General features: G+C 33.8%; 1 protein-coding gene across 1 annotated transcript; it reads left to right on the top strand.

The window, feature by feature from the left end:
- On the top strand, positions 1–4,623 carry LOC123317784 (ubiquitin carboxyl-terminal hydrolase 10-like). The gene is made up of 6 exons (XM_044904394.1): positions 1–103; positions 332–455; positions 555–1,094; positions 1,250–1,448; positions 1,508–1,748; positions 3,748–4,623. The coding sequence occupies exons 1-6, from the start codon at positions 83–85 to the stop codon at positions 4,447–4,449; spliced, it is 1,827 nt and encodes a 608-aa protein (XP_044760329.1). The 5' UTR covers positions 1–82; the 3' UTR covers positions 4,450–4,623.
- Positions 4,624–13,344: the final 8,721 nt, after the last annotated feature.

Raw genomic sequence — 13,344 nt, 5'->3', positions numbered from 1 at the left:
TTAGACTGTTTGAATACTCGCAAGTTTTCGAATATTATAAACGAACTTTAAGGTGATATTACAGTGTTGTGATTGATGATTGATGAATTTTCAAGTTATGGATGTAAGTAATTCTTTTTTTTTATCTCTAGTCAGTTGGTTGCTATTCAATAATTTGTTTGTTGTTCAGATTTTCTGTTTCAAACAGGTATGTGTTATTTTTTTATTTGAAAATGATCATGTACCTATATGGTAGTATCTCTAGAAGTTCAAAGATATTTTCAGCACTTTGAATATAACATTATATCAACTTCAATATCTGAAATGACATTAATATTAATTTTATTTTCAGAATATGCAGTTTTTAGATATAACAGGGTTGGAAGTGGACGAGATTCGTCACATAAATTCTTGTCTGTCCGATACCCCTCAAAGAATCTCCTTGCCTTGGACTCTCAAGAAGAAATCTCCCCAAAGTGAGTATTGTGATGTATTTTTCAATAATAATATCCTTGCAAATGTAGTCCAAGAAAGATTTGTTGTAACTAGAAATTTAATAATCGACTTATTTTCAGAAAAATTACACAGAAAACCAAATGCAGCAGTCGAATGTAAGAAGCCATCAGACGTTGATGAAGAAACACTGATCTCATACGACAATGCTATATCTGTTGATACACCCACTTCTAAGACGGATCATTTCATTCCCACACAAGTTTCTACAACGGCTGACAAAGAAACAGTTCCCTCCAATGAAATTGCGGAAGAACTTCGCAATTCACCGAGTGCCCCAATATCGAACCTGATCGAAAGTAATACCGAAGTGATGCCTGTTAAAGTTGAAAATATTGTGGCAACATCCTCGAACAAGACTGAAGAAATGAAGAATAAGCCTGTGAAGGTCCAGACGTGTGATGTGAAAAAAAATGGAGTCAAATCAGATGTTAATGAACCTGTAAACGTATGGGCGAAGAAATCATGGACGAGTCTCTTCAAGAAGGAGGAACCCACGACAAATGGAGAGTTAGTGACTGAACGCAGTGATGAGAAAGTTAAATCGTTGGACACTGTTGAAAAAAGCAGAACTATTGATCCAGCCACTCACAGACTAGCAGGTTAGTTGTTGAAGAGACTTTGATTAAATTTTTTGAGTAGAAAAACGTTTAGGTTTTACATAGTCAGTTGTTTGAGTTGAAGAATCAATTATTTTTGTTGTGATATCAATAAACTTTTTATATATTTGTTACTCAACATTTCATTTTATTTCCAGAATTTCTATCGAACTTCGAAATTGATGGAAAAAGTGCTAATCTACAACCAAGAGGCTTAATCAATAGGAGCAATTATTGCTACATCAATTCGATTTTACAAGCTTTGCTGGCCTGCCCACCTTTATGCAATCTGCTGATAGGACTTTCGAAGAATTTGACGGAGAATGGACACGGCCTACCACCCATCATAAAGAACATGTAAGTTTTATAACAATCCTTCGCTTTGACAGCATCTAAATCAATTTGAAATCTTCCAGGTGCAAATTCATCAATAATTTCGAGAAGCTGCCCGATTCCTACCTAAACCGTATATCGAAAAGGAACAAGAAGAAACAGGGGAGTTTCGACTTCTCCTGCGGCGACTCGATCGAAGCCTCTTCGATCTACACCATCCTGAATGATACCAGAAGCGACTCGTTTCTTGTCGAGGGACGTCAAGAGGACGCTGAGGAATTTTTGGGTCTACTGCTGAACGGACTGAAGGACGAAATGATGAATGTAAGTAGTCGAAATTATTGATTAATCGCATGACTCTTGGTTAAACATGATGAACGAGAACACTTGACTCGGTTTCGCAATTTTTAATTAAGATATTTGTTGATACGCGTGTTTCCGGTTTCATATCATTAAACTCATGTTGAAATCGGAGATAGGCGGAAATTTAATTGATCGTTTACAATTGGTATACTTTGTTTTTTGGCTGAGGATATTTCTAGGAATTTTCAAAGATCTAAACGTTTACCTTTATCACCTTTATGTACAAATTTTACATGATAGAAATCTACGAAGTGGTTGGGAGTTATACAGAGATTAGAGAAACCAGTTGTTGATTCAATCTGCAGAATAGATCTTTACCATTGAAAAATATTCATCTTAAATTCTTCTTATTGGTACATACGAGGATATATTGAAAAATTCTTAGTCTACTATAAAACCAAACAAAATTTCAATGTCAAAATATTTTATTAATCAACATACTCTCCTCTTAATTGGATATGCATTTATTACAAAGAACCTGCAACGTCTCTAGACCTTTCAAAAAGATGTTTCTTCTTGCTCTCAAAACCAGAACTCCACAGCTTTTATAACCTCCTCGTTGAAAGAAAATTTACGACCTTTAAAACGTTCTTTCTGTTGAGGAAAGAGATGATAGTCGGATGGAGCCAAATGTGGTGAATAAAGGGGGTGTTCTAGTAATTCAAACTCTTGATCACGGATTTTTTTCATGGCAACATTAGATTTGTGTGCAGGGACGTTGTCCTGCAAAAACAAAACACCTTTGGATAGCTTTCCGGGTTTTTTCTCCTCAATTTTTTCCCGTAGAATGGTCAGAAATGTCTAATAGTAATCTCCGGTTATAGTTCTACCCTTATCCAAAAAATCAATCATGGTTACTCCATGCCAATCCCAAAAAACTGAAACAAGAACTTTTCTTGCCGATTTTTGGACGATTTTGGGTCTTGAAGTACCAGAGTTTTGCCATTTCATCGATTTTTGCTTCGTTTCTGGATCGTAGAAATGTACCCAAATCTCATCCATAGTAACAATTATGTTTAAGAAGTCTACATCGTTTTCAAATCGAGCACAGATCGAACGCGATGCTTTTACCCTCGCACGCTTTAGGTCAACATTCAAACATTTGGGGATCCATTTTGCAGCAATTTTTCTCACGTCCAAATTGACGTAAACTATATGATGAACGCGTTCGCATGAAATATTCAGTGCTTCAGATATCCGTTTTAGCCTAATTCGACGGTCTGATAAAATCATGTCATGAACTGCATCGATATTCTCGGAGACTCACACATAAACTGTCTTTCCCGATCGGTCATCATCTTCAATGGAAAATTTACCTCTTTTGAAGCTTGCAGTCCAATTTTTCACGGTCGCATACGGAGGACATTGATCATCAAGGATATTAAGCATATCTTCGTAAATCTGCTTACCCCGTAACCATTTTAAATACACGTACTTGACGATGGCTCGATACTCAAATTTTTCGATTTTCACAATTTCGGTGGACATCTTCTTTCTTTTGATTTATTGCGTAACTCTGGTTTACTTTTTTGACTTCAAACTTCACACTGACACTTCTGATGAGTTATTTTGTTCGTTGCTATGGTAACGCAATAATTTTTTATGCATGGAACTGGTCTATGCTAACTAGATATCAATACATCCTCTTCTATCGACATCGATTCATTCACTCTTTTAATCTGAATATTTAAGAAATACAAACTATAGTCTTTTAAAACTCCTCACAATTAAATTGCAGTTTAAATGAATGCTGAATTGAATTTTGAAAATGAAAATGATGAATTTAAGATCAATATTTTTTAATGGCAACAAATAGTTCAATTAAAATTGTGAAACTTAGTCAAGTATTTCCTTCTCTTCTTTTATTATTCGAATGTACGTGGTGTTTGGCATAAGTTCACATTATAACATTCAAAATATTATTGCTTGTCGTATCTCACAACTTTTTTTGTCCTTTCAGATAATCGAATCCTGCAAAACTGAGAACAAAATAGAAATGAATCACGACTCCGAAGACTGGAAACAAATGGGACCAAAGAACAAGCGTAACATCACGAGAAAGGTTCAATTCGACAAAACTCCAATCAGCGACATATTCGGCGGACTCTTGTGCTCAAAGATCCACAAAACGGGAGATGAATCCACAGAAAACATACAGCCGTTCCTGACTCTTCAGCTGAACATCAGGACGGCCAAAACCATCACGGAAGCCCTGGAACAGCTGACGATAAAGAATCAACTTGAAGGAATAACTTCGGCCAAGACGAATCAAAAGGTGGAAGCGTGGCAGCAGGTGCTGATCGAGAAACTGCCGGCTGTTCTTGTCCTCCATCTGCAATGTTTCCGTTACAATGGGAACGGTTGCACGAAGATTATGAAGAAGGTGGAGTTCCCCATCGACCTCCAGGTTGATTCCAAGATCCTGTCGGGAAAACCTAGCAGTTCTTCAGAGAAACAGTACAAGCTTTTCGCTGTCGTTTACCATGAAGGTAAAGAGGCCAGCAAGGGACACTATGTGGCGGACGCGTTCCATTCTGGACATCATACTTGGTTGAGGTTTGACGATGCAAAAGTGAGGTCAGTGTCAGTGGAAAGTGTTTTGAAACCGCATGGAGACAGAGTTCCTTATCTTTTATTTTATAAAAGAGGTGATATAGTTTAAGGTGTATAAATTGAACTATAGAATAATAAATTTGTACATATTAGCGAAAAGGATCGACTAAAATTGTTTTTTGTTATTTTATGAGTAATGTATTGTAAATCTGAAAAATTATAATTATATTTATGATGTTATGTAAATATATACTATATTTTAATAAACAGACTTTATAATATATTTCCTCAGTTTTATTGAGCAGAATTTCCCCGGAATGAACGATTGAAAAAAGCCTAAATTAGCAGTGAATGAAAAAAAAAACATAGACTAAAAGATAATCTATATATTAATAAAAGAGGATCTATGGTTTACTTCAAAATGCTTTATTTGTTGTGTTTATTATTGTAAGGGCAAGGTTTATACAGGGTGTCCCGTAAAGACCACGTCAAACTAAAACGGAAAGTAGATCAGAATGTACTCTACCTGATGTGAAAAAATCGTTCATATGAAAGTCTCACAGTATTCGAGATATTTGATGTTTTATGAAAATGTTGAATTTTTTCACTTAAACTGCTTTCTCTCTTGCGGAAGCTACAATTAAATACTTTTCGTATCAGTTTTTTTCCGTAAATTTTGTTGAATGATTACTCCAATTCATGCAATGAAAAATACCACGAAATATTATACAGGGATTCTGGAAAAAAAAATTGAAATTCATGTTCTGAAGGAAGTGTTTTTTTGTGCTGAATTCTATCTGACGTGGTATAAAAAAAAGACACTAGACCTTTTCTGCATATTACGTTGAAATGTTGCCTATTCTGTGAGGATTCCGAAAAGGTAAAATACAGGTGATAACCTTCGTCACGAAAAAAGATATTTGAATGTTTATCGAGAATGGAACATTTCTATGAAAAACTGCTTTTCTCACCTTTTCCATAAATACTTTAATTTTGCACTTCCTGCTGAAAATAATCAATCAACAAATCAACAAAATGTTATTAAGATGCTAATTCACTGAATGAGTTTTATTATTTCTTTTTCTTTGCCTAAAGAACTCTCGAACATCGATATGATGTGATGCGATTAAGACTTAAATCCTCTGGAATTTTTTACTGGGGTTTTTTGAAAAAAGGAAATTTATTCGAATCCCATAAGAGATGAAGCACACCGCATTCGTATTTCAGCAGCCAAAATAGCGGGGAGAAGTTTGTATGGTTTTAAAAAAGGTATTTCTCAATAGATGATGGGCATGTATTAGCGAAGGGGGTGGTCATTTTGAGCATTTGCTCTCATAAGAATCCTGAATTTTTATTATTGATATTTTTATGAAGTTTCTTCACAATAGATTTGTTGATGTTGAAGGTCCTGTGCGTTATTATTATTATATCATTGCAATTAAAGAAAAAAACAGAATAATTTCATTTTATAAGTAATTTAGGGACTAACTGATATTTTTCAAGCGAATCATTCAATATGTTACAGCAGAATCTGCAAAATGAAAGAATTTGTGGAAAAGGTGACAAAATCAGTTTTTCACAGAAATGCTCCATTCTCGATGAACATTCAAATATCTTTTTTCGTGACGAAGGTTATCACCCGTATTTTACCTTTTCGGAATCCTCACAAAATGGGCAACTTTTCAACGTAATATGCAGAAAAGGTCTAGTGTCTTTTTTTTATACCACGTCAGATAGAATTCAGCACAAAAAAACACTTCCTTCAGAACATGAATTTTAATTTTTTTTTTCAGAATCCCTGTATAATATTTTGTGGTATTTTTCATTGCATGAATTGAGGTAATCATTCAACAAAATTTACGGAAAAAAAACTGATTCGAAAAGTATTTAATTGTAGCTTCCGCAAGAGAGAAAGCATTTTAAGTGAAAAAATTCGACATTTTCATAAAACATCAAATATCTCGAAAACTGTGAAACTTTCATATGAACGATTTTTTCACATCAGTTAGAGCACATTCTGATCTACTTTTCGTTTTCGTTTGACGTGGTCTTTACGGGACACCCTGTATAACAAATTATTCCCAAAAAAAATTGTAGAGTACAGAAAAAAAGGCATTCCTTTTTCTTACGACCAATCGAGCAATCATAGAGTACTTATAGGTTTTCATATGCCACATTGTCACACAATCACGATGAGTTAGTTATTATTATCTACCCTAGAAATAATTTAAATGGCAAAACTAGGTTTGCCGGGTTAGCTAGTCTATATATAATAATAAAAGAGGGTCTATGATTTACTTCAAAATGCTTTATTGTTCAAACGATCGCACCAAATTGGACAATTCTTTATTTGTTGTGTTTATTATTGTTAGGGCAAGGTTTATATAACTAAATATTCTGAAAAAAAATTGTACAGAACAGAAAAAAAGGCATTCCTTTTTCTTACGACCAATCGAGCAATCATAGAGTACTTATAGGTTTTCGTATGCCACATTGTCACACAATCACGATGAGTTAGTTATTATTATCTACCCTTGAAATAATTTAAATGGCAAAACAAGGTTTGCCGGGTCAGCTAGTAGGGTGAACGACATAGTCATTGGACACTTAAGAAAATTTCGTTAGTAAAGTTATGAAAACTGCCTAAATTTGGGGATAATCTATGATATAATGATTTAAAACGATACTAGAATGTATGATTTAAAGGTTATTTGTGTAATTATGAACAAAATAGAAGGTATTTAATTTTTATCACATTTCAATGAACAAGTGGGCGAAAAATATAGTTATTGGACATATTATACAGTTATGGGACGAGAGTTGTACAGTCATTGGACAATATGTATTTTATTTATTTTTATTAATGTAATACAACTATAAATGAAAACTAACTAAAATTCTAATGAGTGTTGTAATAGTGTTTGTATTCTGCCAATAATATATTGACATCTTCAGTGTCTTCATCGGAATTTTCAACGTTCTCGTCTTCTGAACTGTTGTAGGATTCCCGATAGCACAAGTGACATAAATATAAATCATTATCCATATCATCCGGTATATGTATTTGATGGCTCTTTGGTACACATTTCTTATGAAATATTTTCGAACATTCGTCGCACACCAAGTCCTTTTGTGCATGAACGCGCTGTTTGCAACTACCGCAGCAATCTGAATCTGCAAATAAAGAGCGAGTTGCCGTTTGAATTTTATCCAAGTTAATCTCAGAAACATTTGAAGTACATTTTGAAGTTGATGCTTCTGGTATATTCTTGCGCTTTTTGTTTGTTTTTTGTCCTCCACCTTTCTTGTTTTCCTCCCTTATTCTCTTCTTTTCAGCCTTTTCTTCTTCTATTTTTCTCTTTTTTTCTTTTTTTTCTCTGAACATTTGCTTATACTTTTCCGAAGTTATAGCAAATGGTAAGCGCTCCGTTTCACGTTTTCCTTTACGTTCTGGAGTTTTTGGCCAAACTAAATATTTTCCAAATGCTGTATTATCAACAATTTTAAAAGAAGGGCTTGCTTCGGACAGGGTCTGATTGATGATTTCTCTGTTACTCTCAACTTGTATCTCTTCGGGTGTGTTTACCTCTTGGGTATTTTCATAAGATTGATTTTGAGTAATTATAACTTGACTTTGATTTTGATCTTCAGATTCATTCGAATTTTGAAAAGATTTCCAAATTTTGTACAGTAGACAAAAATCTTTCCGGTTTTCTTCACTTAGACTTAGTTCTTCAAATTTTCGAAATTCCCCGATTTTTTCTTCACCCACGATGTTTTTAAAATGTTTATATGTGATAGTGGAACGGGCTGTGAGGTCTTGATTGTTACATTCAGCAACCTTTTGTTTACCAAGACATTTGGAGAAGTCAATGTTTTCTACATTGAATGGATAAAGTCCACATACTCTAAAACCATTGACAAGGGTTTCTGGATTTATGGCTGTGTTCACCACGTTTTCCAAAATAGAAGCAAAATTCAATTTAGTCACCACTTCATTAACATTTTCGTTACACCAAGCCCTAATTGCTTTCTTCCAAGCAAGTTTAATTGGACGAAAAACAGCTACATCGGCAGGTTGCAAAATTCGAGTCGCATTTGGGTATAGTGCAACCAGTTCAATTTTCAATTCAGAGCATAACTTGCTTACTTCATATGTAAGATGTGTCTTATGACCGTCTAAGAAAAACACAACCGGCAACACAATATTCTCTTTTATTAAATATGGATGGAAAATATTGGCAATGTATTCAAAAAAAACTTCTGAGGTCATCCAACCATTTTCGCTTTTTGCAATTCCCCATCCCGTAGGTACATTGGATGCAATTTTCTCAGGGATCCTCTTATATCCATAAATAATCATAGGTGGACATGATTTTCCACTGGCCGAGAACGTAAACATGACGGTAATATTTTCCTTCGAGCTGCCATGTTCTACAGTATACACATTTTTTTCTCCTTTGCAGGCTAGTACCTTTCCGGTGCTAGGACATAATTGAAAACCTGTCTCGTCACCATTGAACACTCTTGAAGGATCTTGAATGACAGCTTGGAGATCGTTTTCTGTTAAGTACTGGGAGATTTCGTGGTACCACTTTCGTATGTCTTTTTCGCTCACGCATGAACTGGCAAATGTTACAGCTTCACTGGTTCTTTGCACAATCTCAGGATGCCGTTTCAAAAAAGATTTAACCCAACCATCACCAGGTTTGTTGTTTTTGAATGGGTTAGGACGTGGATTATTATTCAAAAATACTTGTACACTAGACTGTAGATCCTCTTTTTTTCTAGGAAATCCTTTTCTTGCTAACTCTTCAACCCATTTCGCTAGCAAATTTTCTTCTTCGCCACTGAGAATAGGACGGGGACCGAATGTGTCTTTGTGTCCGACATTTTTCAATTTGAAAGATAAGGTTGATTTTGGTACCCCATATTTTTTTGCTGTAGCACGTAACTGGCTGCCATGCTGCCGAATTTCAGACAATGCTGCTTTCATTGCAGCATCATCATATTGTCTTTTAGACATTATTGTCGCTTTTCTGAAATAGAATTACGTCCTTTGAATTCAGGCACAATTTGATTTCAGTTGCGTATGAATTCTACAGAAATTTGGTTTGAAACAGTCATTGGACATTTCTCGCGTAGTCATTGGACATGTGGACAATAACTGTATACATGAATCCTATCTCATAAAAAAATATATACACTAATAGCTTGTATTGTACTCTTCAACTGAAACAACTGAAATACTATATTCACTATGTTCTCCCAATTACAGTTATTGGACACCCTGTCCAATAACTAAATATGTTTCTTTTTACCGTGCAGTCATTGGACATGTATTTAACCATAAAAAAATAATTATATCATGCTGAACAAAAATTATTAATGAATATTAAGGTCATGACAATCACATGCACAATAGTTGGTCAAAATTAAGCATTAGGTATTACCATAAATTTATTCACCAGTTTTAACGTTCGCTTAACAATTTCTTAAGAAACTCGTCTATGTGTACTGTCATGCGTGTCACTTCATAATTCAATTGATATTAGCGACATCTAGAGAATTTCTCGTCATCTATTCAGGATCTAGCGTAACTAGAGATGAAATCTGTAAATATTCTGCACTGAAAAATTACATCTCTTCCTTATTTTATAGAGATCTTTGAGCGATGTCCAATAACTGTCGCTGTCCAATGACTGTACGGTTCACCCTATGTAATAAACTCCTTAGCCTTCTAATGACCAAGAATTGCGAAAGTTTAAAACTGAAAAAGGAATAAAACTATTGTAAATAGCATATTTCTCAAGAAAATTATCATGAGTTTTCTCTCTCATCAAGAAAATGAATAGTGACAAAAAATTTTATTATCTCATGAATAATGAATATTTTTCTATTATCCATTGTGTTTCATATGTTGGAGGACTTCGAATTGAATCTTAGTGAATATCTTGAATAGAAATGGACAACAAACTTTTTGGAAAAACATTCCCTGTGATTTATTATTGAAAAAGACCCGAAATATTTGAGTTAAAAACTGTTTTTTCTGAAAATCTCAATTTTAATGAAAGTTTACTCTACATTGACTGTATAACTTTTTTTTTATATTCTCTCGGGAAGGTTTTGAACGAAACAAGACACATTAAATGGAAGTAAAATTCAGGATTTCACCGAATCTTATGTGGAAGAAGAGAAATGAACCATTTTCAAAATACTGAAATGCTGATTTAAAACTTTCGTTCTCCACCGTGGAAAAATGCTGTGTTGCTCTGATGAGGCCAAATGAGGTCGAAACCATGGTCAGCATCTGCTTTTCTTCGGTGGAGCGTACTCCATTTGGGGCCTTGACGATGGCAAATTGGCTAGCTCAATTCAGATCGTAACACTTGTCGATATTCATGTCGTCGGGTGGTATGCATCTGAATTTATCCTCAATAATGTTTAAGTTCACCCATATTAACTTTCTTGACCGAAATATTGGGAAATGAATTAAGACTCTTTTATCTGTAAAATCCGTTCATTGAAATTTCTTAGAAAATGGGTAGGTAGGTAATAGTTCCGATTAACGGCGGTAAAGGGATACAAACCCTTCGGAGAATGACCATTTTCAAAAGGGATGTGGTGTAATTATGAATATCGATAAGAAATAGAATTCAGAAAAATAATAAAACGTTAAGTCTGAAAAGACATGCTTTTCAAAAGAAATGAGTTATGGAACAATATTGTTTGATTTTATGAAGGGCAAAAGGGTTCCTTCAGAGAAATCGATAATGAAGATGTTAAGCTTACGAGTAATATAGGTACCTGAATAAACTGTTCAATTACGTATCCTTCAGATTAGTTGACTGTTCAAAATCATTTTTCATGATATAATATACAGGGTGTCCAAAAACTATTCGTTAAATATAGAAACGACAACAAAACTAGGAGAATAAACTCTGTAATCTATCCAAGTCATGGATTACCTATGACCTAAAAAACTGCATTTTATTGCTCAATAAGGTTTTTTAACTGCCTTCCAACGAATATCAGGAAAGAGAGAAATTTTGTAGTCTTTTAAAAAACCATATTGTCCTTAATTTTGAGAATAGAACCATATAGCATTGAAGAATTTTTTTCAGCATGTTACAGATTGAGATGAATATGTTTGTTACCTATATATTGTGTTTTTAGATTAGTTCAAATTTTGAATGTGACGTATTTTCTTTTCATTTGTATCTTTGTTGAGCTGCAGTGATGTGAAAATAAAGTTATCTATATATCTATCTATCTAGTGAATCAAACGTCACACCACGATAGAGTAGACCAAATATTATCGAATGACACCAACATTAGTTCAACGAAAATGCACCGTTTCCAAAATAATCAGAATTTTATTAAAATACCTAAAGTTGTCGATTTTCGAAATATTTTTCTTGATCACAGGGCCAGTTTATGAAGAAGGATATCGATTTTAAATTATATTGAACTAAGATGGCATTTATGCCTCCTTTGGGTCCTTCATTTATTGTAAATTTTTGAGGAATTTTGGTCAATAAACTAAACTGAACTAAGTTTATTGTTTTATCTCCCCTTATTGAAATTATTTCAAGTAGTTGATCAATAACCTAAGTAAATCTAAATTAAAACAATTGTTTTTTTTACATGATTTTCATTACTCAAGATAAACCCCCTCTATAGGGGTGATAATATGGGAAAAAAACGCTATCCTTCCACAAATTGGCCTTGTGATTGAAAATCAGCAACTTTAGGTTAGGTTTATTTCAGAAACGGTACATTTTCGCTCAACTAATGTTGGTGCCATTCAATATTTGATCTACTCTATCGTGGTATGACGTTTGATTCACTAGTTTTTGGACACCCTGTATACCTACCTATTATTTTAAAGTCTTAAGTTTTGATATTCAATTGTTTTTACTACTTAGAAGTATGAGGATTTAAGATTAGTTACCTAATCTTTTCGAACACAAGATATCACCCCCCGTCTTCCAGTTTTTTTAATTTAAACATTACGTACCATGAAAAATACCAAAAAAAAAGAATCAAACGTTTGAAACTAAGTTTGACGAAAGTTTTGTAATATGAAAGTGTTCTTCATATTTTCTCTCATAATGCGACGTTTTCGATTAATTTGATGTTGAAAAATTGAAAAGTATCTGTGAATTTTTAAAAATTGGGTACTTTGGCTGATTACAACTCTTTTTAGAAGATATACAGATGTGTCACCAGTAAACTAATAACCCAAATTGAGTTATTAGATCACCTATCTCCTTATGAAAATTCAAAATTACTAAATCTATTCATCAGGGTCGAATCGAAAAAAATGATATGGGAAAAGAGCGTTTTTTTAACTCAAGAATCTACTTATGAAATTATTGTACGAGTTAAAGACTTACCCTGTATAGATTTAAAAAAATATGGAAAACTGCAAATTTCACACAATTCAACTATTCATTTTAGGCCTTAAATTGTTTCAAAAAAATTAAGAGTACCTATCCACTAATCCAACAGGCAAAAAAAGTTTAGGGCATACCGTTTGAGTCAAATAGAAAAGAATATGATAAATATTGAAGAATTAGATTTCATTGAAATGATTCCTTTTCTTCGACGAAACTAACATCTTAGAAGAGTTCCGGTATGTTCCATTTTTGAATTTTACGCGATAAAATAATAAAAATGATTCGTGACGAAAACGAAAATACAAAAATTAGATGAAATAAAACTCAATTTTTCTAGAAAAATATCAGTATGCGCTTTTAACTGAAGAAATAGATATTGTAATATCTATTATCAAATATAGAATAACAACATTTGAAATCGAAAAGTAGTCAGATTTCCAAATTGTGCGCAAGGGGGCGGTCCCAACCCCAGGTAGAAGCATGATGCCATTGGTCAGAAACGACGAAATTAGGTAGAAAGGTAGAAACGGTAGCGTGCTATATAACCTAGCAGTCATTTTGCGGTCAGTCAGTTGAGTTAACCTTAATGGTGTTAAGATTGT

The sequence above is a fragment of the Coccinella septempunctata genome, chromosome 7 (genome assembly GCF_907165205.1).
Source record: "Coccinella septempunctata chromosome 7, icCocSept1.1, whole genome shotgun sequence".
Classification (NCBI taxonomy): Eukaryota; Metazoa; Arthropoda; class Insecta; order Coleoptera; family Coccinellidae; genus Coccinella; species Coccinella septempunctata.
The sequence above is the reverse complement of the archived record's forward strand: the minus strand, read 5'-3'. Positions and strand labels throughout refer to the sequence as shown.

What these genes read in the sequence shown, in the direction of transcription:
- LOC123317784 (XM_044904394.1), top strand. Translation starts at nt 83, where the DNA reads ATGAATTTTCAAGTTATGGAT. An exon ending in TGAATTTTCAAGTTATGGAT is followed by an intron (nt 104 to 331) that starts GTAAGTAATTCT and finishes TTTTATTTTCAG; the next exon opens with AATATGCAGTTTTTAGATAT. An exon ending in CAAGAAGAAATCTCCCCAAA is followed by an intron (nt 456 to 554) that starts GTGAGTATTGTG and finishes ACTTATTTTCAG; the next exon opens with AAAAATTACACAGAAAACCA.